The 27,314-nt window shown below is 41.1% G+C and overlaps 2 protein-coding genes across 8 annotated transcripts; one reads left to right on the forward strand and one right to left on the reverse strand.

The window, feature by feature from the left end:
* Nucleotides 1–1,185: 1,185 nt before the first annotated feature.
* On the reverse strand, nucleotides 1,186–16,071 carry cbarpb (CACN subunit beta associated regulatory protein b). Of its 7 annotated transcripts, none has more exons than XM_085398822.1 (11): nucleotides 15,909–16,071; nucleotides 14,835–15,035; nucleotides 13,921–13,993; nucleotides 12,710–12,873; nucleotides 9,107–9,168; nucleotides 7,972–8,134; nucleotides 7,340–7,511; nucleotides 6,888–7,010; nucleotides 6,183–6,417; nucleotides 5,493–5,682; nucleotides 1,186–4,541 (listed from the first exon to the last, which is right to left on the reverse strand). In XM_085398822.1, exons 3-11 carry the CDS (start codon nucleotides 13,966–13,968, stop codon nucleotides 3,023–3,025), a joined length of 2,676 nt encoding a protein of 891 aa, XP_085254948.1. In that variant the 5' UTR covers nucleotides 13,969–13,993; nucleotides 14,835–15,035; nucleotides 15,909–16,071; the 3' UTR covers nucleotides 1,186–3,022. The 7 variants fall into 7 exon arrangements, with proteins under 7 accessions (XP_085254948.1, XP_085254947.1, XP_085254952.1 ...); XM_085398821.1 differs by having other exon boundaries at nucleotides 15,905–16,071; XM_085398826.1 differs by having other exon boundaries at nucleotides 12,728–12,873; nucleotides 15,905–16,070.
* A 1,436-nt stretch (nucleotides 16,072–17,507) lies between these two features.
* On the forward strand, nucleotides 17,508–26,919 carry atp5f1d (ATP synthase F1 subunit delta). The gene is made up of 5 exons (XM_085397303.1): nucleotides 17,508–17,740; nucleotides 18,458–18,611; nucleotides 19,509–19,597; nucleotides 26,471–26,600; nucleotides 26,788–26,919. Exons 1-4 carry the CDS (start codon nucleotides 17,624–17,626, stop codon nucleotides 26,591–26,593), a joined length of 483 nt encoding a protein of 160 aa, XP_085253429.1. The 5' UTR covers nucleotides 17,508–17,623; the 3' UTR covers nucleotides 26,594–26,600; nucleotides 26,788–26,919.
* The last annotated feature ends 395 nt before the right edge of the window (nucleotides 26,920–27,314 follow it).

Genomic DNA, 27,314 nt, shown 5'->3' on the forward strand with positions numbered 1-27,314 from the left:
TTACTGATCCGTTTCCAGTCTACGTTGTATACCAGAAGGACAGATTATAAGGTGTGAAGAGGAAGGCAGCCATTTGAAAAGTTCCCTTTGTAGATCACAGAGAGGATTTGGCTTTACTCCCCAATTATTTGGAGGAAGTGATAAGAAGAGGCAAGAAATCAATATGAGCCTAAGCAACAGGGAAAAAAACATGAAATGAGATTCATGAGAGGGAACCTTATCTGCAATCCTTTCCCATGCCTTGATTAACAACCATTCCCTAGAAATGAGGCACGCTATAACCAATTTTGCTTCATTCATTTATTCACAGATTGGAAAACAAGCCTAAAATAACACTTTTTGAAAATTATTTGGTCCCTCAAGGCTCAATAGATTCGGATCATCAAAAGCAAAGTTGTTAAGAAAATGTATCTTTTCTTTTTTCCTTTGAGAAAATAAGCAGTTTACTAACAAGCAAGAAATACAGAAATACTTCTACTTTCAAAGAGATAAATTCCACAAAATCTCGTTGTTTACAGCATCCTAGAATGACTCTTAAATCCCATAAAATACAAAATCTCTAGTCACACCAGTGTTTTGACTTCTGCATTAAACAACTGAGCATTAAATATGGACTGGATCGGTACCATTAGTCTGAGAAAACATGAAGATTTGCACTAAAATTTGAACTCATGCAGACCAACACATTGCTATGCATCAACGCATTTGTCAGGCTACTGGTTAGTATACAAACACCATTTACCACAGTGTCCCCAGTTATATAATATCTGCCTAAACCTAATAAAGGATATTGATACAGTCTAGATATTGTGATATTGTGCTTGTATACACAGCAAACTGTAATATTTGTACAGATGCACTGATTTCAGTTCAATCCTTATGGCCGTTTTCTTTTGTGGCTGCTGTTGTCTCAAACTGACTCACGTTTGAGACATTTTGGCTTTTTGGGGGGCGTTTTGTGGAAAACATAGCGGTTTTCCTCTTTAAGATTAACTGTCAGGATGGGATGAATAATTATCAGCATGGAGGTGTCATTTCCATCCTAACTGAAAGGGGGATTTGTTGATATTTTCTTCCCTTCCTACTAACTAGCACCAACATAGGAAGAACAATAATTGATGGCACAAAATTGCTCCAGGGGATTGTGGTTTTAATTGTGACATAATTGTTCAGTGTGTGTGTGTGTGTGTGTGTGTGTGTGTGTGTGTGTGTGTGTGTGTGTAGGGTGGGTGGTTGGGTGGGGGGAAGACAAGAGCAATTAAAAAAGCACTAGGCTCCCTATTCTTTATTTGAGTTCATCTCCTTTATTCTCAGTCACTGTTCTTGTAATAGGAAACTCAGCCTGTGCCTCAGAGTCCACTTAGGAGACTCCTGTCACACAGAGGAGAAAGATCTAATTTGGGCAGACTGTAAAGGAGCATCATCATCATCATCCACCCAAACAAACAGAGGAGGATAATGTTGTCTGCTCGGATATTTCACTTCAGTCCTTTCAACTGCCTGCATGGCACCAACCTCAAAGAAGGGAGTAAAGGGAGACGGGGCACGCGAGGAGGACTCCCCGTTTCCTTGTACAATTAATATTCAACACCATCATCTACAGTGTTCCCTTTTATGCATATTCTGCATTGAATTCTCTGCCTAAAAAGCTTAATCTGATGATGTTTTTTTTTTGTTTAATTTAGACACAACTACAGCTTGTTTTTTATTGCAAAAAAAGCTAAATAAGAGAGAGAAAAAGTCGACTTAAACACAGACACTTTGTTCTGATAGTTTTATGACCTTTCAGGAAGCCATAAAGCCCCCGAGGGAGGAATCTGCTGCACTGTCAACTTTCTCAAGAAAATTAGAGGAGGAGGGGGGGCAGAAATTAGAATGTCATATGTTGACAAATAAAGCTTGTTTTGTAAGCATGAGAGAACATGCCTGCCTGATTAATTCAGTTGTAGCTTCATATCTAATAGCTTTTATGTAATTTCTCTTATCATGGCTTTAAACACAACTCTGGCTCTGTTCTCATTCTTAGTGCAGTGATGCCCAAAGTAATAAAAGTCATAGCTGATGGATCTTTGACTGATGAAGAATCATTGCACCAGAGTGCTGGATCTTGTCTAGTCTGATAGTTCTTCCTGTTGGCAGGCAGGACGTCTCATTTTTAAACCTGCCGCACTGTCAGTTTTCGCTGTCATCTAAGCAAGCTAGACATACAAAAATATATTACTGCTCATTAAACAAAAAGTTACAAGTAAACAAGAAATGTGTCACAAAGCCGAGAAGCATTTTCAATCACACAGTTGGTGATAGAGGATGTCCTCAATTTGACCTTTTCTGTCATCCGGTCAACCAACAGGCTGGACACCACTGATCTAAACAACCACTCTGAATAACTCCATGTAGCGTAGCGTCTTCCTTATTTGGGTCAATCTTTTTAAAGGAACTAAGCCTACTAAACTAATTTAACTTTTTTAAAGGGTCTGTGTTGCCCTGCAATAGGCCACATCAAGATAATTTATGATTCATATAGTTCTAAGCAATCTTTGAATTCACAACTATGTTTTTACTACAGTATTTACTCTCACAGCACTGGTAGGTAACTGTTTTGTCCACTTCACTAGCCTTCTACTTGTCTAATAGCACCTGGTTTCACAGTGGATCAAGGAGTACAGAGGCCATAGCAGCTCTCAGCTTGATTTACTTTTACTGGAGAGCAGAGACAGAAAGACAGCAAAAGAGGCATAAAGAGAATACACACACAAAGAAACACTTAATGAGGAAGCAGTTATTTCTAAAATTGTATGATTTTTGATATGTTGATGTTAGTGAGCTGTAAAATGGGAAGACTCAACAGCTTTGTAATGCTGACACTTGCAGGGAGAGAGTGGATACATTTCTGGTGGATCAGCTGTATCTACGGTTATCTGGGAATTGGTGTTTAATTGAAACTGAAGCAAGACAAACCAAACAGAAAGAAATGAGTGTATTAGCAGACAGGAGGTTGATGAGGAGGACGATTGGAGCCCTGCTACACTGGGCTGTGGTCCGGAGAAGCGTGTGTGGCTGTCACGGTCACACACTCTGTAGCCGTGTCCTTGGTCCTGCGAAGGCCCGTGTACAACCTCTCATCCAGGTTAGCACTCAGTTTGTCTGTTAGCTCTGCTGTGATGGTTTGTGGACCGTATCCCGACGAGTCGAGCAGCTGACGTGAACGCTCATCTGGGGGTTCAGAGGGGTGGCTAGACTGTCTGCTGTCATCCTGAGGGTCAGGCAGCTCAGTCAGTCCTCTGTTTTTCTCTGAAATGGAGGGATGAAGAGGTGAAGGGGAAGAGGTTGTGTGGTCCTCAGTGTCTCTGACAGGGGCGCCCTGCACCTTTTCTCCATCCTCAGATGTTGTGAGCTCTACCTTTGGAGTTTCAGGTGTGCTGCTGGTCCCATCGCTCGTCTCCTCGTCAGGAGCACTGACGATGCGGGGCAGCGTACTGTGGTAGCTTGTGTCCAGGGGATAGTTTACACTGTCACCCCTCCGTAGAGGCGTCCGCTGTCTCTCAAAGGAGGACTGGAAGTGTCTGACACCAGGATCGCTCCACTGCTTGTGGCGCTGCCACTGCTTGCGTAGGTGGATTCGGGACCGGTGCTTTCTTAGTGGGGACTCCTGCTGATCAAACTGAGGGTCATGGCGGAGAAACTCATGGAAGAGCGCATCTGTCTTCTCATCTATGCTGTAGTCTCGGCGGTGCAGGGTTAAATGCTGAGGTGGAAGCTGTGCAGCTTCTCGAGGAGAGAGCACATGACCATATGGAAACCACCCCAGTGAACCAGCACCTGTTTCGGTGGAAACTCCTCCACTGGCACCCAACAACAACTCATCTTCAGGCTCCTCCTCGAAGAGATGAGATTCAAAACTCTCACCTATCGTGCCAGTTCGCCCTGCATTGGTGAAATGATGCCTTTTCTCGTGGGCTGTTCTGTCTTTGGGGCTGCTGGTGATGCTGCTGCTCCCAAACAGTCGCAGATCTTCCGGACCTCGAGACGGAGCCTCTATCGACGCGTAGCCGCTGTCCATCTGCAGTAATTTACGAGTCCCCGTTTCTCCATCATTGCTCCCTCGCTCTGAGTCTGTGCTTTTCTGTTTCTTCTTTTTTGACTCCTTCACCTCCATCTTCTCATCCATATAGACAAAGAAGTCCTTGTCATCCTCCCCACACTCTCCCTCATCCCCTAAATCCTGGGATGGGTAGCTGGGGAGACCTCTTTCTGTGTCTGTTCGTCCACCAAGTGAACACACACTGTCAGCATCACTGCAGACTGAGTTCCTGTCATTGTTGCTGCTCTGGTCAGAGGCTGCGTACTGTTCGAGAGTTGCACGTAATGTCCAGATGTCTCTGTAAAGTGACTGGGAATCCTGGGGATCAATGGGGTCGGATTGGTTTGCACTTTCCCTTCTAGCCAAGGACAGCGCTTCCTCTTGGGGATCAGGGGACAGGCCAATCACCCCTGGTCCTCCATGGCTGCAGCTGGGCTCCACCATCACCTCTACCTCTACCCTGCAGTATCCACACAGGGATGGAGAGATGAGATAAAATGAAAAGAAATAAAGAGACGAGGAAGAAGAGAAACAAAGAGACATGCAACACAAGTGTCAGTGAGCATTTACCTAAATAGGATGTTAATCTGAGACATGGTCGTGTTCACAGAGCACAGAATGATTATCATGACTTGCAATGGTTGCAGCTGCATGTCTCTAAAGTGATCTTAGCTGAACAGCTGAAACTGCTTAAACTCTGGAAAGGTGCTTTCATCTTAGGGCAGGGAATTTTAATAAACGTAATGCACGGAGCATAACATGACCTGAGGAAATGAGCATAAGAATCATTGCATTTCTTTGTTCACAGAAATGGATTTTATTTTCAGCAATAAAACAAATGTACACCAAAAACATTGATTTGTTTCATATTCAGTGTAAGAAAATAAATAGTTATGTAAGAAAATATGTATGAGCATTAGCAGTTTTTGTTGCGTAACATAAAACCCTAAAAAAAACCTGCACTGCTATAATTGCAAACTTATATTATAATCGTACTTTTGAAAACATCATTACATTATCAAGTCAGCAATGAAATGGTTTCGTGTGCCTGTTATAAACCCCACGTCCCAATTCTCCGCAAGGAATCCTCTCCATGTGGCTCAAACTGATGGCATTGTTTGAAAAGACAGATCAGACTTTGGTTACAGAGTGTTCACACTTAACTCTGCATTGTCTGATATCATCTAATTAAGGATCATAGAAAAACAATTAGTCTAAAAAAAGACAAGATGATAAGTTACAGTTTTATTTCGTTTAGGAACTTTTGTGTTAACGCACTGTGGTGGAGAATTAGGACTTTGAGTTGTAAATTACTACAAGTAGTTAGCACAGGTTTTCTTGCTGAAATAAAGAAATGAGTGCAAGGCAGCAAAGCAGTGGACGGGATGAATGGCAAGGGAATTAAAGATACCTGCCGAGGGAGGGGGGTGGTGTCGAAGGAGGCGAGAGGAGGCATGTGGTGGGCTGGCTAGGGCGATAGGTGACGTCATGGGTGCGGGCAATGTATTGGATGAGGTCTATATGATGTGCATCGTTGTCATCCTGGTCCATGCTCTCACTGGCGGCCCGCTGGCGCTGGAACTGTCTCCTCTTTGGAGAGCCTGGCTCGCATCACACATGAAGAAAGAGCTGTGAGTTATAGGTGTATGACAGCAGGAGTGAAGTAACATTTAATTCAGCAGAAAGCTTCTATTAACTGCGGAGAAGATTTTGTGATGTTTTGGGGTTTTTTGGGTACCTTGGTATGACAGAAGAGGCGCGTGCAGACAAGTGTGTATATAGAATAAGGAGGATCGGTGTGGAGGATTTACTCAGGGGCTCAAATTGATTTGGAACAACCAATCTTTGCGTCACTGAGCCATCTGTCTATTATGCTTGTGTGTACATCTCCACCTCAGTCAAAAGGCAGCTCACAGTTGGTTGCTAAAGCCTGCTGCTTAACCATTGTATGTTTACCAAGAGAGAAAGCTGGCACAAATACTTCATACACAAATAAACCAAAAAAATAAAAGTCCAGAACCAGGAAGAACTATTTGTACTTCCTTGCTGCACTGGTACTGATTTTTCTCAAAAAGAATATCACAGAGATACCATCCATTACCTCTGGTGTCCAGACTCGATGCTCTCTGGCTGCTGTCCAGCTTCCATTTCTTGATCTTGAAGTAGGGACTGGCCCCCTCTAGACTAGCATGGCGCCGCAGTTTAGTAAGGAACTGCAACACGGGCCTCTGGCCTGCACCGCCACCAGCAGGAGAGGCACCGCTCCCCAGCACTGCTGATTCTCCCACACTGACACTGCTGCCTCTGCCCCGAGGCCCCACTCCCATCATTTCAATCTGAGCAGAGAAAAACATAGTCAAAGAGAAAACCTGCCAAGAGTAGTAGTCTGTGTAAAATCCTATCCGACAGTGATGTTCCTTGTTTACCCATCAGCCATCATTCTTGCTGGTCCTCCCTCAGGCTACGTGACCCTCTAATGTCTGTGTGGATGACTCACTTGTTGACTGGCTTGTGGGTGTAAAGACTGACTGACTTAAGAAAATGTATCACTCTACAAATGACTAAATATTCATTCCACAAACTCCATGTTGACCTAGATTCTAAACTAATGCCTTGTTTACTTTTTTCATCGCACGACCTCTTACAAATCATTTATATGCATGCTCAGCATCTAGAAGGCCTTTGGATTTATGTATCTTTACTGTGTGGCTCCTCAGCAATAAAAATGTTGTGTGACACCATCCTTTGTACAAAAACATATTAACAAGGTGATGTAGAATAATATATATTGATATATTTCACTCACAGAAGTGGAGCTTGGCTCTTTGGTGCTGTCCACCACAGAGTTGAGAGCATCTCCAGGGAGGGCACAGCTTGGACTGACACTTAGGCTGGTCAACGCTGTTTGTGGCAAGGGACACAGCATTGGCTGCAGGAAAGCACAAATAAAACTAGACTTTGTTATCTTATGCATAACTGCTGTGCATTTACATTCTTTTAGAAAAGTTTATTTTTTGTGTTAAAGTAACAAATATCAATTAATTTCAAGGACAGATTTCCTTCTAGGCTGTCATCCCAGCTTTACCTAAATGGAAAATTAATGCTGGGTCTGTTGAAATGATCCCTGAACCCTATGTTTGGACTCATTAGGTTGCCGGATTTTCTTGACCTGACCCAAATAAAAGATGTTTTAATTGGCCCTGGTGAATACTAATGACTATTGTTACATCAGTACGAATGGCAGGTCAAGGCTGTCACCTGGAAGATGGAAAGGGCTGACTTAGCAACAGGGCGCGTTGTCATCGTGATGGTGTTCTCTGCAGAGTCGCACTCGTGGATGGTGACTATCTTGAGGGCCGGAGGAGGTATGTGGAGGTTTGTGAGCCGGGCATTCTTCAGATGATGAAAGTCACCCTCCGTCAGAGTGTACCTGAGGTGGAGAACGCTGAGTTACTAAAAAACTATAAATTGCTGACATGAGTTGCATGAATTCTTCATGAGTGTTGAATCATGAAGCTTATCTTTGTATAAGAGGGAAACGACCAAGGGGAGATATTTGACTTCAAACCCATTAGAACTACCGTGATTTCTAGATTTAGGCTTAAAGAAAAATTAGTATTTTAGAGTCGGAGCTTTAAGGGAAAAGTAGGGCAGTGAAGTAATAACAAAGGGTGAGAGCTTTTTGTGTCCGAAGCATACATAATGCAGACTGATTTTATTCTGAACTCTAAAGTAACAAACGCATGTGGGACACAGTAAAAGGTTTAGATACTTTGAGCTCACAAAGAATTAAGCACTGGCGTGAACCTACATCAGTGAGTGGTGAATGCCGATTCAACAACACAGAGATTTGCAAATGTGGGCTGCTTTGTTTGTGTTGGCTTTCTAACCTGCGGCCTTTCTCCTGGGTTTTCTTGCCGTGGTCGAAGAGCGCAGCCTCATTGAAGGAGACGCGACGGCCTGTGGGGCCCGTGGAGAGGAAACGCTCTGTTTCTTGGTCATGAGAACTGGCCATGGACAGGCAGTCTGACTCATCCACCCTGATGGTGATTTCTGCCCAGAATGAAGGAAGAGGAGAACGATAATTACATAAATAGCAAGAGCACAAGGACAAAACAATAGAAGAATAGAAGTAAGTGTGTGAGCTCAGCTGTAATGCTGGTCTGTCAGTCAGTGAATAAACTGCACTAGTACAAAGTGAAATATGGAAATACCATTTATGGATCCCACTGACTTTGGTGTGTTTTACTCCAATCTGACTAACAGGATACAGCTTTAATTCATTCACTGAAAATTGCTCTCTACCTAAGATGGGCCGATGCCAAACTTTGTAAGAATCATGCTCCCCAGAGGAAGTTCCCACTTTCATCTCCTGTTTTTTAGACCTCTGTGAAATGTGTCAGTGTGGTTTTGTGTCTCAGCAGTTATTTTAATGGATTGCCTTCAAATTTTGCAAAAGCATTCATGTCCTCCCTGGGATGAATTACATAGACTCGTGTGCTGGGTTCATGTAACGAGCGGTGTTTAATATTACATCAGGATGAATACACAGCATATTACAGCGCTGAAGAAAACGTGTCTGATTCAAGTCCCCATGGGTACCTCTCTTCCTACTCGTTTCCTCTATTGCACTGTGTAATAAAACTATAAAATGCCCCCCAAATACTGGAAAACTAAATGCACTGCAAAAGTAGTGTGGTACAAAACACATGCTACCTCTAATATATCTTGTTCACTTGACACAGATAGCATTCACTGGTAACACAATGTCAAAATGTGTTCCTGGAATTGCACAGCCATTTCAGCTAATTGGGATGAGATCACAATATTTTAATGGAATAGACATTACACATTTGTGCTGACATGATAAAAATATCCATGCCATCATCCCATCTCTCCAGTTCACAGCTTCCCCATCTCCATTACTTCTCCCTCACTCACTTACTCGCCTCTTTCTCTCCTGTCTCCTTCTCTAGCCCTCCCTCACATTTCTCCTTCCTTTTTTTTAGTTCTTTTTTCTCTTACCATGGGTGGGCTGAGACTCCTCCAAGTAGGTGTTGTTGGTTTTCTCAGGGTCATTGCTGGCCCTGGGGCACACAAAAACATTCAGATCAATGCAGTGACATGATTACCCCTGAAGTCTGTCTTTCATCTGATGGACCCCGCTGATGCAGGCAGGCACTCTGGACACCACAGAACAAGGCCTTATGATCAGTGTTACTATCTGACCTTCAGCTTAGTCAAAATAATGCACCTGGGGCCACATGCGTGGCAGTCTGTGGTGATACACTTAAAAATGTGTCTTTGCACGAAAGCAGAAATGTTGCATTTTTTTTGTCAGACTTATGAAACTGCACTTATGCGTGGCCTTCCTTTATACAAGTCCATCACCATAAATGGTCACGTGTGCACAAGCCTCGCTCCGTCCTTATCCATGGAAGGTTGTAAACACTCATGATGTAAAAGCGCTGTTTCCACTGCAGATTATTAGACGAAGGCTAATAAGACAACTGCAAAGAAGAAGCATATTTTCACCAAATGTAAAATTCAGAGAAAAGTCCCTGTGTTATATTAGGTGGTCCCAGTTCTGCTATCACAAATAGAACAAAATTCTGAAAGGAGAAAAGTAATGCAAGTTGTCAACTCAGTAAGTTCAAAAAAAAGGAAAAAAAAAGGAATTTTTCTGAGACTACAGAGATCCTTCATCCTTATGCTCAACAATTTTCTACAGAAGCAGCTATTTAAAATATGTACAGTTTATCCCTCCAATAAATAAATAAATAAGAACCTCACAGAATTTATTACATACTGCATTCTTCACATTAACATTTGTTAATGGTACATTTTAATTGTTGAAATAGAGGTATGTGTCTGAACAGGTGTAAATTAAAAATGCATGCTCTGTGTATGTTAAATGTAACATATTATGGCTTACCTCATTTTGTCACAATTATGCTGTTACAATGGCTGCTCATATTAAGCAATAAGCATCTGTTCATGTGCAAGTAAACCCTGTGCACCAAATTCTCAGGCTGCTCCATCCCCTCTGTTTCTGACAGTTTTCTCTTTCTTGGCTCTGTGTGATGTTGGTCAGAGTAGATATACTTAATATGGTCAACCAAAGCACATAGCTCTGGCCGTGACTACAGAAGCGAAACACTCTGTTTGTAAGGGTCATCCAATCAGAAACAAGGTAGCTCAAAGGGATGAGGAAGCTAAAGCAGCTGATTTCAGACAGATGATCAAGTAAGAAGCTGCTCCAAGACACATTATAAGACAAATGAGGACTATTGAGAACTACTCTAGAAGAGTCCAAGAATTTAAATGTTGAGTGGGAATTTAGCATAATAGGTTTTTTCTGCTTCCCTTATGGTAAATGGTAAATGGCCTGCATTTGTATAGCGCTTTACTCAGTCCCTAAGGATCCCAAAGCGCTTTACACTACATTCAGTCATTCACCCATTCACACACACATTCACACACTGGCAATGGCAAGCTACATTGTAGCCACAGCTGCCCTGGGGCGCACTGACAGAGTGCCCCTTTCATGGAAATATTACACATTTCCATGAAAGGATTGATACTGTTTCAAAAACATACATATGTACTTCTTTTATAAATAACAGTGCTGGAGTGGGAAGATGCGTACGCATGGTTTTGTGTGGAGGACAGAAAAACTGCGATTCCAGTCAAATCTGATGCAAGCTGCTTAAAATGGTGTTTTTTGGTCCCAAAATATGTTTTTTAACAATGTTTTTCTCCTTGGAAGTTATACTCCATCATCATTGCTGTTGCAAAGTTCTTTCAGTGTCACGCCTCTCACGTGAGTCACTGTTACATTTATACATTGATTTCTTGTGCTTTATTAATACACTTGCATGTGAACAGCTTACAAATTCAGCGATCAAAGAACTATCAGAATAAGTTATTAGGACTGAAAGTCCACTGTGCTTTTTTTATAAATGGCCTGCTCGAGTGTGTAATCAATGAAGGCCTAAATCATTGCCAGTAACTTGATAACCTTCAGAGCCAGGGGACTTCTTGAACTGATAAAGCATGATGCTTTATTGGATTGTACACTTACACTCATCTTTAAGGACACAGAGGAGATGCACAATAAAGGTCATTTTGTTTAGCAGATAGAGTGTCTATTACTCTATAAGCATATCTTTATGCAGCCCTTTTTTGTTTTAACAGCTTATAATTTTTGTTTTTAGTAGCTTATAATCCTCCACAGTGCTGCTTAAATCCCATACACAGGGTCTAGTTGATGAGGCAGAAAAAAGAAACTGAAAGCTGTTCCAGAGTGGTGCAGAGATACAAGTTGTATGTGTGCGTGTGTGTGTGTGTATGTTGGTGGGTGTATGTTGGTGTGCATTGTGTGGGTGTGAAGTGACTTAAGGGAATTTTCTTTCCACTCAGATCTGTGCTTCTCCTTGTCTTTCATTTCCTCTGTGGCTCCTCCTTTCCCGTTCAGGGTATGCCCGTGAGTTTGTGTGTACATATTCTCAGCGGTGCACACACAGCACTCGTTTGAAACGTAAGATTAATCACTGCCGATGGCGGCTATGAAATCTTATTACACTCATCATTTGTACTGGTCTGTCCGATTCTCCTTTTGCTCTCTCCCAGGCTTTTCACGCCTCAGCCTCTGAGCTCTTTGTTTATCTGCATCTAGGTGCTGTGCACTCATGTATTCAAGTATACGTGATAATGTGTGCTGCTGTAGAGATGGACAAAAAGTCTCGAGGGTCAGCCATCTTGCTGTACAATAAACACGCAAATAAATAAGCATGAATATTGAATGTCTTTCCACTAAGGTGTTCTCATAGCAGCCTCATGGGAGTCTCAACACTCAAATGGAAGACATCGTATAATGAGTTGTTCTGCTTTAACATGCTGAGATGTCACAGTAGGGCAACATTTATTTTCTTACCACCTACTGCAATATAGCTTTTTTGTGTTACAAAGATGCTTTCATTTGTTTGATGGCTCACTTTTTGCCTGTTAATGACGTCACAGTGAAGAACTGGATAATATTACAGGATGCTGTTAGCGTCATTTGCAATAAGCTTTATCTATTATGCATGTATACAGATTTGATAGAAGAACTGGTTTGTCTCGAAATAGCAGTTGCATGAAAGCATGAGAGCAGTCTCTGTGAACAAAATACTTTTATGCTGCTCGGTAAAACAACACCTGTGCACCTGAATCTTTTTTCTTTTCTTTTCTTTTTTTCTTTTTTCTGTTGATTTCAAGTTTTTGGAAATTTTCAAGGATGTAGAGTTTGGTATTGTTGCTTGGTGCTAACAGTGACAACAGCAACAGCCTAAAATATTATAATAAAATTTAAACTCAAAATAACCACAGGTGAATCAAACGCACTGAGATACAGTGTGGGCATCACAAGCCTTATAAGGTTATTAGTTCTTAGATAGATAGATAGATAGATAGATAGATAGATAGATAGATAGATAGATAGATAGATAGATAGATAGATAGATAGATAGATAGATAGATAGATAGATAGATAGATAGATAGATAGATAGATAGATAGATAGATAGATAGATAGATAGATAGATAGATAGATAGATTTTTTTATTTTATTTTACGAGAAAAGACATACATAATTTTTGTGTCCCACCTGGCACAGCATTTCCCTCCACGGCGGCAAGCGAAGAGGAAGACAGAGATGAATGTCAGTGTTCCTACCAAGAAGATGGAGAGGATCACCAGAAGGAGCACATAACCATCCTGCTGCTCCTCAACCTCGAGTGGGATCTCCTGAGTCTAAAAAGAGGGAGCAACATGTTGCAAATTAGAGAAGGGAAGTTTCCTGTGTTGCCAAAGTAGGCACTGAAACACTCACTGATGATTAATGCTGTGTCGTTCTGGGCTGATAGACAGAGGTACAAAGGGAAAAAAAAGTCACACCTCCACTCTTCTCACTATGATTTTTCACCTTTTATTTTTACTCTTTCTAAAATAAAGTCATACAGATCATGCCTGATGGCAGAAATTGCACCAAATATGCAACGCCATACAGAAGTGTGCACCGTGCAGGTTTACTTTGAATGCTTTACAGTCTTTTGGTTTGAAACATTGAAACATGAAAAGCCTGACACCTCAGTAGTAGTCTAGATTTGCAGGCGTTTTACGTTCGCAGTCGCACCGTGGAGTCCACGGGATTGATTTAGTCCTGCTGTTTGGTTGGTCTGCATAAAGTAAATCTATAAATACGACAGTGCAATGAATCAATACATGCCAGGGCTATTAACCTGTCTACAGTGTACCTTTAGCTATGGGAGAGCTCTCACAGCAAGGACTGCAGCTGAGTGAATTAAGCGTACATTAGGAGACACTTCACTGAAGTTAAATTTTACTTTTTTCCTTCTGTTTTAAAAGCAAAAATGTGTTCCCGTCGTAAGTTTGATTTGGCTCATGTCAGCTGCATAACGGTACTTTAAAGTATTTTAATAAAGTGATAGATGACAAAATGATACAAGGATAATAGACTTGATTTCAGAAACATGATGAATAGGTGGAGTATTGTTCTGAGCTCTGCGATGGAGAACACTCTGCAAGTGTTAATGAGCATTAGACTCTGACGTCACACTGTAATTTCTCTGCAAGGGGAAATCAAAGCTGAGATTAGATCAGAGATGTAATTATTTCAGGTCCAGGTCAGGATGTTCTCCATTAGCCGGTCATCCAGCCAGAAGAGAATATGGGGGGAAAGTATGGTTCTGGTGCTGGGCGTCTCACAGACACACACACACACACATGTAGGACATACAGGAAGTTTGAGAATAAGCCATTGGTGAAAGGCAGACTTACTGTGGAGTTTTCTGGTAGGCTGTTCCAGACGGTAGACTCATTGCTCATGGTCCAGGCCAACTAGAGAGTCCCCCTGAGAGATAACACATGCACAAACACACACAAATACACAAAGGAAATGACTGTAACTGGAGATGTGCATCAAATCACAAAGTCAGCCTCCAAATGTGCTGCCTTCTATCTGTGTCAATAAATCCAGAAATACTGAGCATATAAGCCTAAAACAGCCATGTAGGCTGATGTGTAATAACATGGAAATTATTGTAATGTGTAATCTGTGTGACAGCCAGTGACAGCAAATAACAATCTTTTCAAAACAGTCATGAAAGACTGGAAGAAGAGGAAGAAACCAAATGGGTATGTTGTTCTTATACGCATGCGTCGAGTCCGACAGAACATGTAAGCTTTAGCATCTTGGCTGTTAATCATCACCCATAATTCCATATCAGTCCAAAGACTCTATCTACCTCCCCCACACACAGACACACACGCACACACAGGGAACAGAGAGAAACAGCAACTCTTACTAAATACTGGCTCCCGCAGCTGAGTTCCACTACCGCTGCTGGCTCTTGCTCTTACAGATCACAGCCATTAATTCTGCTACTGCTGCACCAGACGCCCACGCATACGCACACACACTAACCCTGGATGGATCTACTCACCCAGCAAGGGAGAAGCAACATGCCAGCAGCAATCAGCACGCCTTGCTCGCCTGCCAGTCACTGCGGTGCTCAACTTCAGCACCACAACCTGTAAGCTATAGCCGAGCTCTTTTCTGCCAGCCCATCTAAAGCCCTGCGTCCACTGTCCAAGCATGAATAGTTTTACAGAAAGCACATCAGTCTGTGGTCAGAATGCTTTCCTTTGCAGTACTGTACCACATCCTGCTTCCTATCAGACAGTAATCTTACCCTGGTGGAGGGCAGTACGCAGCAGCAGCAGTAGCAGCTCTGAATGTGTGTGCCAGGCTGTAGCTCAGGAGTCTCCTCCTCAGCTCCCTTGCTGCATCCTCAGCCACCACAGCGCACCCAGCCAACTGAGCCTGAGCAGCGGTGTTCCCCCTCAGGGCCGACCCACTGGCCTCAGAGCAACAGGACGGTAGTGCTGCATGGCTGATAACAAACACACAGAATGATGCACATTGTTCAAGACACAAATAGTAGGGATTTCGTATTAATGAAACATCTTCTTGGGATGTTCCTAAAACATTAAGCATCATCAAAAATTAGTTACAATTTAAAATAAATGCAATGAAAACCTCTCCCAGCACGTCTTTGGTAACAGGAAGTAAACAACAGATATACTACTTTTATTGACCTGCACTCAAAAATTAAGAAATCCATGAAGGTAAGCTGAAAATCAGAGCATCCTCACACTTTACTGAGGACTGCTTACTTTTGCGTTGTTGCAAATCCCGATGATAGCAGTATTCCCATAGCAGATGGCAAGACACAGGTGTCCCAGCAATACCAGTCAGTATCCAGTCATGCTTAACAAAATTCAAGCATTACCAAGTGCAATACTGCTATCATACAGTGCATCGTTTTCACTTTAATATTTTTAATCTTTAAAAAATATTAACTCGTTTCCGTCCTCCATAGAACAAAGCATGGATATCGTTTTATTTAAATCATGTAATAAGTAGTTTATTAAAATAGATTGCCGCAGTAGAAAAAGCATAAAGAATGCTGTCTCTTGTAGCTACAAAGGGCAATATTTTTCCCTGGAACAAATTAATGGGGATTTTCTCTGGCAGATGTTTCCTACTGAAGGTTTGAGCGATAACAATCTCGCTCTCTTTTTTTTCTAAGTGTAATCACATTATCGAAGGAAATGAAGCCCACCCTTAAAAACTGGTTAGAAAACAACAAAGCCGTTTACATAGATCTTGGTGTACAGAGAGGAGAAAGGCAGCTCACGATTTTGAATTGGGTGCACGAGCACACACAAAAGTAGGCACGCGGCGACGGTAAGCACTCACCTACCCAACTATCCTGGTCCATGCGGGAGTGGAGGGGCGAAGTCAATAACGCGGAACTCTTCCGTGATCACTTTAATGTGGACTTTAAGGCTAAAAGTATTTATGAATGAAACCCCACCGCTTAACACACGCCCACCACCCAGTCAGAGGCGCATCACGTGACTAAAGGAGTGAGGTAAAGCCCAAGTGACGGATGTCAGAAATATCCTGAAGCACAGTTTAGTCTCCACAGCTGCGTTAGAGGAGTCAGGGAAGCCCGAGTGTCTCTGCTCTGTGCTAATATAAACCATGTCACACAGTCAAGGAAACGTGTCTCTTATGCTTACTTATTCTTTTTTTTTTCTTTTTTGGCAAATGCACTCACTGAACCTCTAGAGTGAGAAAAATTATTGAAGCATAAGTAGGCTCATATGATCTCATTTACTCGCGCCCGCGTGTGTGTGTGTGTGCTTGCGTTTGTGGAACCCTGCGAGTGGAATACTACAACTAAACTTTATCCCTCGGCCAAGCTACCGGTGGGTTTCGGTGATTTACAGTATTTGCCAAATAATGACTCGTTGGCCTTTAATCGTCAAACATGTGGCTGAGACAGTCATATCTTTCATTTTGAGTCAGTAAGAACTGTCCTCTCACAAGGCAGAAGTTGCAATCAGTTTATAGCAAAGGGACTTTCATATATCCAGATAAAAGTCTCACTGACACTGCAAATATGTTTTTTCTAGAACTACCTGGTCAAGAGGGCAGCACAAATTCCAAAAAATATAACATAACAGTTCTATGAAGATATCATAGTGGCCAAAAAGGACTGGATATATTATAATCAAGGACACAGAGGTAAACTAATGCAGGATCATTAAGATACTTACAAAACGACCGACCCATTTTTATTTAATTTTATGTATAACCCTTCATAAATCATACTGACTACATTCTGTATATCAATATATGTAAATATGTTTGACATTAAAAACACACAGAGACACTGGCAGGCGTTTACTGGCGACACACCGGTTTGCAGGCTTTTTACAGGGGTTTGGCGCCATCTCCTGACGCAATGGGGATTACATTTATTTGTCAATAAATACTGATAGATGCATATATTTAACAATATTGAACGATAAATATATTTATTAATGAGTAAATATGGAAAACACTATTTTTCTCACATTAACCACTCTTCCCCAATCAATCTCGAAATGTTTCCCCGAGTAACTCCAGCAAGAATACCAGCTGAAAGGCTGAAATACACATTTAGCACATTCAAAACAACCTCAGTTTATCCCAGTTCTATACATGTTATGCTAAATATACACCATATTGACTGTGCTAAATCAACAGTAAACAAATATACTACAAAAAAATCAAATAAAACAAACCGAATAAATCTGTTTTACTGTGTGTTACTGCATAGTAAAAGACAGGGTACCTTACCCAACTAGAACTGAAAGCATACGGGACTAAGGAGGTGATTCAAAGTATTTTTAAACGATGGATAAACTGGGAGACCTTTATTTGTTAACGCAATTGGGTTTTTTTTTTTGTTGTTGTTGTTTTTTCCCCCCCAAGACTACACTACCCTGCATCCTCTACGTCGCAGCAAAGCCTGATGGGTAGCCTCCCGACGTCCTTGTCCTACCAAGCGCACACTGACTGCCTTCACGCAAGGGCTTGGGGATCCCTGTCATTCACTCGTGCTTCACAAAAATAACATTTTCAAGGATGATGGCAGCAAGATTTCTCCGCCGTGCTCTGCCTGTGCTGAGGCAGACTCGCTGCTACGCCGAGGCCGCCTCCGGTGCCCCGCAGATGTCCTTCACGTTCGCCTCACCAACACAGGTACTAGGCTAACGATAACGGCTAGGCTTCTCAGGCCCAGCTAGCTTAATCGGCTCACCGAATGAATTTTTTTTTTTTTTAATGAAATGGCACCTTTGGGGTCGTGTAACAGATTGGTGCCGGTCCTTGGCCTCGCTGTGTCCCCGAGCAGTACATGCACGGTTGCATTTAAATTAGCGTTTGTGTTTGGAGGTTAAGCTGGTGTAGCCTAGCCTAGCCGTCATTCACCGTATTTGACAAGCAGTGTGTGGTCCTTTACAAAGCATTGCTCTCTTCACGGTTACTTAAGACTCCGGATCCATTTTTTAAAAACACATTTACATTTTTTAGGAGTGCAATAAGTTTCAGTGACACTATTAAGGAGCCCTTGTGTTTTAAATACTAAACTGTAACCTTGAAGTGCATGTCGGTGGGACGAGCTTGTCAGTGCAGTTCACTTCACATTCTGAATGTGAATAAACAATGTTTTTGACCCAACAGGTAAAGTCAAGCGCAAAGACAAATTTGTTATATCATGATGCGTTAATATGGATTAAAAAGACTTGTGGTTATTGTGATGCACTGATCGTTTCAAAAGTCTGGTTCTTAGTTTTGCATCTGGATATTTACTTAATTGTTTGCAGTTAATGTGGGTTGAAGCTCTCTGTTAAAGTGGTGGTGTAATGTTTCATTTTATTTATTTTTTTAATTTAAAAGTGTTATTATTGTGTGTTGCAGGTTTATTTCAAAGAGGCCAGTGTGAAACAGGTGGATGTCCCCACGCTTACCGGTGCATTCGGTATCCTCCCTGCCCACGTACCCACCCTGCAGGTGCTCCGGCCTGGTGTTGTCACAGTCTTTAATGATGATGGCTCTTCTGCCAAATACTTCGGTAAGATTTTCCTTTGGAAAAATGAGTGAATGACTGCAGACAGACCCACAAAGAAGGATCAAGATCCTACTTATCCAATCAAAGAGAGAGAGATTGTAGTCATAGTAATAAATTTATTTTGGTTTTAGTCTCATTTTTTTGAAGCAGAAAAGAAAATTATCTCAAAAGTACAAAATTAAGAGAATTAACAGATGCCCAGATATAATGACCATTGTTTAATCTTTAGTGGTTTTAAATTAACCATTGTGGCAATAATACAGTTTTATCTCCACTATTGCACCCAGTAACACTGAATCTCTCGGTGGAAGAACTACCATCTTATCGAATTAATATGATGTTATTAATGACTGCTACAGTGAAGGCTTACACTTTATTGTGATTACCCACTGGTCATAGATCACTTGTTTTGTACAGTGTGAGCATTTAACAAAACACTATCAGGCTGTCTACTATGAAGCGGTTTGTAGCCTGCGTCCAGCATAAAGGGAAAGCAACTTGTGCCGCACTACAGTCAACCATGTTCACTTTCTTTTTTTTGGGGGGGGGTAAAGATCTGCTTTCCTTTTTTCCTTTTTGGCTGTTGTTGATGCCAAAAACAACAACAAAGTGTTTTATCACATCTAAACAAAATACTATTAATGTGGGAGTGCACTTGGCTGACATTACACCTGAGGAGAACGTTACAATTATAGATAAACCAGCTAATTGTATGATGGGATTAAAAATTTGAGAATCTGGTGAGGTGATTAAAACTGGTCGAGAGAAAATTGTAAGAATCAGGGATGCTATGGGGCTCTTCCACACTGCATTGAGTATAATGGTACATATGTAGTTGAGGTGACTACAAATTCCATGTGGATACTTACACTGTGTGTGTGTGCGTGTATATATTCACAGTGAGCAGTGGGTCCGTAACGGTCAATGCGGATTCTTCTGTGCAACTGCTTGCCGAGGAAGCTTTTCCCCTCGATCAGCTGGACATTGCAGTAAGTATAATGTGAACTTTGAAATTAATGTGTGTGGAGCTGCTACACTGACCCCTCATTATTATCAAATGAGAGAAAACAGGAGGAGATTCCTGACTGGTGGTTTGAATTTGAGCATAATAGTCGTTAGTAGGGATGGGTATCGTTTAGGTTTTATCCGATACCGGTGCCAAACCGGTACTTTTGAAACGGTGCCGGTGCTTAAACGGTGCTCAAACCGGTGCTTAAAGAATGGAGAACACAAAATTGGTCCAAAAACCTCTCATGTTCAGCAGTTTTTTTTGTAAAAAGATAACAATGTTAGCCTTTTCTGCAGCTAGAGGGCATATATGGTATCACTCTTGGCTGGAAGCAGTGCTTAAACAATGGAAAAAAACACAAACTTTGTCCAAAAACCTCTCATGTTTTCCACTTTTTCTTTGGTCATTTTAGCCTTTTTGGCCAGGGTGAAGGGAGTATCTGCCATCAAACAAGAAGACCGCAGCATGTAGCTATGATGATGTTTGCTAGTTCACCTTACATGCATTAATTTAATAACATGGTTAGCCTACTCAACGTAAATTATACACGAACAACATTAAGCTACTCACGCAGAGAAGAACGGCTGCTGCTGCCATCATCATCCGTCATCATTTCTGCTACACTGGCAGGGCTAGGGGCCAGGACTGTACTTGTCCGGTTTTTGGGGGATGTTGCTAACTCCGGGTCCGATAACAGTTACCACACCCGCAGTAGATGTGCACGATGTGAGGTCTCACAGCAAGCTATCAAATACAGCGCATTTTTCGGCTTTTAAAAAAACCGCTATGCGTCGCCGGGTGTTTCATCGGATTCAAGGTGTTACCTCCTTTGACAGTATCACAGTATCAGCTTAAAGCACTTGTTGCAGGCTGCTGAGTTTGCATCTTTTGCTGTGAAGTACAGCCAGACTTTTGACTGCTTCGCCTTGGGCATTTTTAATCTGTAGCTCTGCTCTAAAAGAACGTACGTACCTGGACCCGCCTACTATCCTCGGAAACGTAAAATGATTGGCTAGAATCTAAAGTGTATCACAGCTCAGGAAAAAAAAGCACCGAAATAAAGCACCGAAATGTGCGCTGCTTTTCGGTCTGGTTACTACCGTTTATGTCAGAACCGATACCGGTACCCATCCCTAGTTGTTAGTCTCATCATCTTCAATTTTCCCCCTCTGGAAAAATTCTTTTGTGTGTCGGGAGGGGACGATGCAGCGTGAAGAGGTGCAGGTGAGATGATTTTTATACATGGAAAAGAACTGGATGATGTAGAACTACAGGTCTAAGGTGAAAAAACGGCAAAGAACCAGCAAATGTTAAGATGTGATACTGTTGCAGCTGCTCAGCTTCAATAGTATTAAGTCCATGTATGTTATCTGTTTACTGTAATACTAAATAATTCATCACTCTATGTAAACTTGTTCTATATGTACGTGTGTTTATGCCACATGTGCATTATGGGTACGTTAACCTCCTCTGGCACCCTGGGTGATACCAAGACAATTGGAACATGGAGCAGATGGCCAAACGCTACTATGAACTGTCACTTTCGGGGTTCTTCACATATCTTTTATGAGGTTCAAGTATGAGCTTTGGTTGGGCTTCTCAGTCACTTGTCCTAAATCCACTCTTCTCTCAACTTTTTTGAGTAAGTTGCATCCTGATAGGTGAACCAGTTTCTGTTAGCTCTCTGTAAGGGCCTCTCTATATTTGACTACTTTAATATCGATCTGAATTGGTCTCACTTAGTGTTAGATTTTTATGCTGGACTAAAGCTGTGGGAGCCTTACATACACACAGTTTTGTCCAATCAACAGAAGGCTCATCCTGATTTTTTTTTTAATTATATATAAATTTGAAAGGGGGAAAAAACCCTAGAATATTTTGGTATTCTACATTACTGAGTGCAGATTAATGAAGCCAGATTCAATTCTCCTTATATATAATATGCTATAATGCACTAGTTTTCCAAAACTGAACAAGTCTGAATACCGTTACCATTTTTATCCCCATCTCTCAAGCTCTAGCTGCACATCAATGAATGACTATTTTAGCACACAGTGTACACAAATGTACCCAAGAGAAATTACACTTATGCAAGAATGCGTATGATAGAAAGCGTCATGTTAAATGTGACCTTCACTGTGACATTTCATTCACAGTGCAAAGAAAAAGCCTTGAAGGGTATGGTTTGTGCTATTCCACTGAGCTGAGTATCTGCCCTCCATTACTCTGTTTCAGCAGAGTGTTGTGGGAGTTTCCTGCTGTAGCACTGTAAGCTCTTCACTATGCTGTGTAAAGTGCCTCGAGGTGACTCGCATTGTGATTTGGTACTTGAAGAAGATAATGCAATAATTGACTTGAAATTCGATTGGGAAGCTGAGTGAGGATACTTCTGTGTGCACCAAGAAGTCTGCAGAATGAAACAGATAAAGGTAATGTGTTGTATCACGTAGGTGGTCTTTATAATGGGAAAACGTCAGTCAGTGGCTTAATGGGTAAATGTTGTGCTTTGAAATAATAAATGCCACAAAAGCAAGGGTCATTATGAAACCAGCTCATATTGAGCTTCACAAGATTTCCCAAAGGTCAGTATTTAAAGAAGCTTCATTGATTGATTGTGTGACATTGCACAGGTGATCCTATAATTGCAATCCGCAGCTCTGTATTTACTTTAATGACCAATTATCCAATAGGTGCATTGCTCCCCTCATATCTCAGACTTTTAACAAGTTATAAATAAAAATGATCAATGTTTGTGGCATGTAATGAGTATAAAGTCAGCCTTTGTGTATAAGGACTGAGATTCAGTCCGACACAAATAATTGGTATTCATTAAATTGCCTTCCCATCAAGCTTTTTCACAATTAGGGCTGCCACAAACGATTATTTTGATAGTCGACTAGTCACCGATTATTTTTGCGATTAGTCGACTAATCCGATCATCATCCACTGGACGTAAAACTACAGCTTATATAACTATCATTAGCTTAAAGCTTTAAGCTTTTAAGGTGCTAACTAAAAATAAAGACAAGATGATAGTTTATTCAATTTTAATGAAATTTGCAGATTGTTTCGGTAAAGTTTAATAAACTCCTTGCTATCTAAAATATAACAGGACACCGGAGTAAATTCTCCAGCATCTCACACTTCTGATAATCAGCTGTCTGCTTGATGTTTATTCAGCTGTGTAAAAACTATAACTTTAATCTCAGCCAAACCGATTTACTCAGGAACAAATAAAATACTGAAAAAAAAAAAAGCCAAACAACAACATTTTTAATTTATCTAAGTGACTCATATATATTTAACCTGAGTCGCGAAAGACGGCGGTGGGTTTGAAAACAATTTGCCGGGAGTCCGGTGTTCTCACGGCGCTAGTGACCTAGCCCCCGGCTAGCTATCGAGCTAGTGGGTAACAGACGTCTCCGAAAACGTCGGAGCGCTTTTGAAAATATGTGGTGTCCTGATAAACTGAGCCGATATTTGAGGTTTACACAGCTACATTCTCGCCTGAAAATATGTTAAACGTTTATTTTGTGACCCAGAAAGAATAATAAGAGTAATATTAAAACTAACTAGCTACCGCCATTGTTGGAAACTAAGCTGGGCCGCGCTGTGAATTCTGGGACACAGCTACTTCTTCTTCTTCGGGGTTTAACGGCAGCTGGAATCCTTGTACGTGCAGTGCTGCCATCTTCTGTTTCAGTCCGTTATTACACTCTTAAATCCTGCTATTATTCCTGCGTCTTTTGCGATCTTACAAAGCTTCAAACGACACGTCGACTATTAAATCAGTCGTCGACGATTTTGATAGTCGACGTAATCGTGACTAGTCGACAAATCGTGGCAGCCCTATTCACAATATAACCCCCCCCCCCCACATGTTTGAACTGTATGATCACTCTGTGCTCTGGTGTTAATTCACTCAGTATTTTTTGAAATTGGTTTCATTGAAGACAAATATGTGTGCCTGCTCTAACAGTTTATTTAGATGTTAGAACTTAAATAAGTTGTTTAAATGAACAGGTTGCTGTTTTTGCTATTTCTTTACACTCTGAATTGCTTTTGCACTCTTGAGTTTTGCTTCTGATTTTGTGCAGCAGCTATTTTTGTACCTGAATTGTCTTTGAGCATTGTAATCCTCACCAGCTCTTTTCTGTTTGACTTTGGATTTGGAGCAGGGCGATATGGCCAAAAATATTTATCACGATATATATTTGAAAATTTGCGATAACGATATAACCGACGATATAATTGATGCGAGACAAAATACAACTCCACAACATTACTAGCGCAAAAAGACAACCTTCCATTTATTTTCACTTAAACAAGAAGCTGGTTTTTATGTACATTAAAGCTTTATAAAAATGTAACAGTGCAAATGCAAATTCCTTGCTGAAAGTTTAACCAAAAGGCATTTCCAGTAGAAATGGGCTGACATATCCTGAGCATAACCATGTATAATATCCACTGAAGTGCTTTGCAACATTAAACTGCAGTGTGCAGTATGTATTTTTCGGACCATAAGGTGCACGGGATTATAAGGCACATTAAGCGAAACAAAGCAGTCAGATAAATCAAACTTTATTAAACTCATTCTTCTTGCTTCCTCCACTTCTGTACCATTGATTCATTAATGTTGAATTCTCTGGCAGCTGCTCTATTCCCATGTTGTTGCAGTCTATTAATGACTAACCTCATATTGTGGATGGATTATCTCAGTTGTTCTCCTGACTGAAGTTTGGTCCGTTTACAACATCCTGCCATGCGATTGCATTTGTCTCTAACCATGAAGAACCTTCATGTTAACTTTTATAAGTGGAAAAGTGTTAGTGTTCGTCCTCCAGCTTCACTGCTTATGTTATGCTAACATAGCTGTGTCGCTAGCGATCACGTAGCACATCATTATATACCAGCTAGCCCAACTTCAGTAACCCTACAAACGTCACTGCTGTTTAGTTTCCTGTCTTCATTTATGTTGGAAGTGATAGCAGAACTGTACGTTTGATTTTTTTCAGAAATCTCTCAGTCAGAACATGCTATATCATGCTTAGGTAACTAGCGAAACTAGCGAGCTAACTTCCGCTAGCTTCCTGCTAACGTCTAACTCCGTTAAATGTAATAACTTTAGTTTTCATGGATGCCTGGAAGTTAAACTTCATAGTTACACCTGGTAAAGCAGCAATGCTGATCGTTTTATTAAAGATGAAAGAATTTAGACAGTTTTTAACTCTAAGTGATGCTGCAGTGTTGTTTGACCTGAAGCACACGGAGTTTAGGACCCAGATTACTCCCAGATTTAAGAGCATCTTAGTCCGACAAATATGACAATAACAACGGCTGCTTGCATGTTCTGCAAAAAAATGTGCTTTGTCGTGTATCTGACGGACAAACACCAAACCAGTTCCACATCACGGAAGTTGCACCATTTTTACAAACCAATTCTGGTTCATCTGTTTCACTCAACAATCGGCCATGTGCGTATGAAAACAAAGGCACTGCGCATGCGCGTTTTACTCCCATTCTATCGCGATATTTCATTTTCCTATCGTTGCCTAACATTATACCGGTATTACCGTGAACGGTATAATATGGCCCAGCCCTATTTGGATTTTTACTTTTTTTTTTTTTTTTTTTTTTTATGGAGCTGGATAAATAAAAGATTGTTTTGTTTTTCTTCTCCTTTTGTGTATGAATAAAGTTTGCAGCTGCAAGTCAGGAGACCAGGTGTTACACTGTGAGCTCAAATGGTGGGAGCCAGTCGTTTGTTCTTAAAACGCTGTCAAAAGCTGTGCAAGTGAGAAAGCTTTGAAAGCCTTGTTTTAAAATAGGTTTCCTTTTCTTTTCACACTCTTTACTCTTTAACAGTGTCACCAGTATTGACACAGTGGTATTCATAAGTGGGTTGTCAGTTCTTTGTCTCTTTTATGCTTTAATGAGGTTTTTGTGATGGGTATCTATATATTCGATTTGTTCAGGCTTGTATCATTCCTAATTATCCACCCAGATCGTGCTCTTTGACAGCAGAGACCATCCTTTGATCCCACGCTACATTATTTTCTTCTGATTTGATCTGCTGGGTCATTCAGCACCTCCCAGCTGATGATTATCCATCAGATCGGCGTTTCAGTCGGACGTCAGTGTTGAGTCCTCTTTTAAATGTCAGTCTTGTTAATGCTAGGCTGCGTTATCATGCACTCGCCTCGAAGGTGTCGCGTCTTTGACCTTGGGCAGTGCCAGAGTCACTGTCAAGTTGACTTCATAGCAGTAAATGAGTTAATTTTTCCTCATCGCCTCCCACTCTGGAGTAACAATGCACATGGGTCTGGTCTGTTAATAAGGAGGGAAAGGTCAGTCACTGTTGAGTTAAAGCAGATGTGTCAAATCCCTGCTGGGAGACCTTTAACTTCCAGCTATGTTTGGCATTTCTCGTTTCTAATCGCGACTGTGACAAATGGCGCTTTCAGAGCAAAGAGGCAGTGGGGATTTTCCCTGCTTGTCTTTCTCCTCACTTAAGGCTAGCTCTTTTTTTTTCCCCATCTTGATATCCTGACATCCCAGTCATCCTCAAAGGGGTTTGTTGGATGATTTAGAGTTTTGCATACTCTATTATGTTTTTTTTCTTTTTTTTGAGGGTGATGACCTGTCTTGAAGTATTTTCATAGTCACAGATGATGAGGGTGTATTTGATATTGCACACTACTGTAATAATGTGGTATAAGATGGAAAAATAAATAATCTATAACTGTTTCTAAAAATATGCAGCTGGACTTTTGGTTGTTATCTTATAGTGTTGCTTTTTTTTTTTTTTTTTTTTTTTTTTAAATAGTCACACGTTCTATTTTTCTATTTTCAGGCAGCCAGAGCCAACCTAGAGAAGGCCCAGGCTGATTTGGCTGGAACAACTGACGAGGCAGCGAGGGCAGAAGTTCAGATCGGCATAGAGGCCAATGAAGCCATTGTCAAGGCTCTGGAGTAGACTTGTGGTACGACCTTTCAACTCCTCTAACATGAGCTGTTTATTGTCCTGGAATTTGTTTGGTTTAACAGGATAATTATGCAGGACTGCATACAATTAATAATATCAAAAGTGGAAACGTTAACAGGTAATTACTGACCACTAACAGCATTAGGTTTTATTTTCATCAAGCTCTTGTTTATTTTCCCTCCTAGGTAATCTTTTCTGTTGTTTGGATGGAAATCGACAGCCCATCTGTGTTTCCAGCTCAGTCACGTCGGCGTCCAGAAGACTCCATGCTTACTTTGTACAGGGGATGAAATTAAAAATAAATTTATTTGGAATTACTTGCTGGAGGAGTTTGTGGTGGTTTCTCATGCTGCAAAAATGCACATGTGTAGTATTTTTGGTGCACAAAGACAAAGTTAGCAGTGTGTTGCAATTACATGCTATTATTAAATAGTTGTCATGTGTTGTGGAAAGTGCTTCACAAAAGAAGTAGTGTGGGGGTTTTCTAATTCATTTTTATAGTGACTGATGACTGTAATGAATGTATTCTGCCACTTGAGGGCAGCAGACATCATAGGTAGTTCAGTGTTTTGGATAATCAAATTTTTCCTCTACTTCCCAGCAAACCACAGTTTCAGGGAAGGAACTGTCATATTTTTCATATAAGGCTGGAGGAAATTGTTTACCGTAAAGCCTCAAAAGAAAGGGTCTCTTGAAATATTTGTGGTAGCTC

The sequence above is a fragment of the Rhamphochromis longiceps genome, linkage group LG23 (genome assembly GCF_057381845.1).
Source record: "Rhamphochromis longiceps isolate RC_006_pf linkage group LG23, R_longiceps_female_GT1.1, whole genome shotgun sequence".
Taxonomy (NCBI): Eukaryota; Metazoa; Chordata; class Actinopteri; order Cichliformes; family Cichlidae; genus Rhamphochromis; species Rhamphochromis longiceps.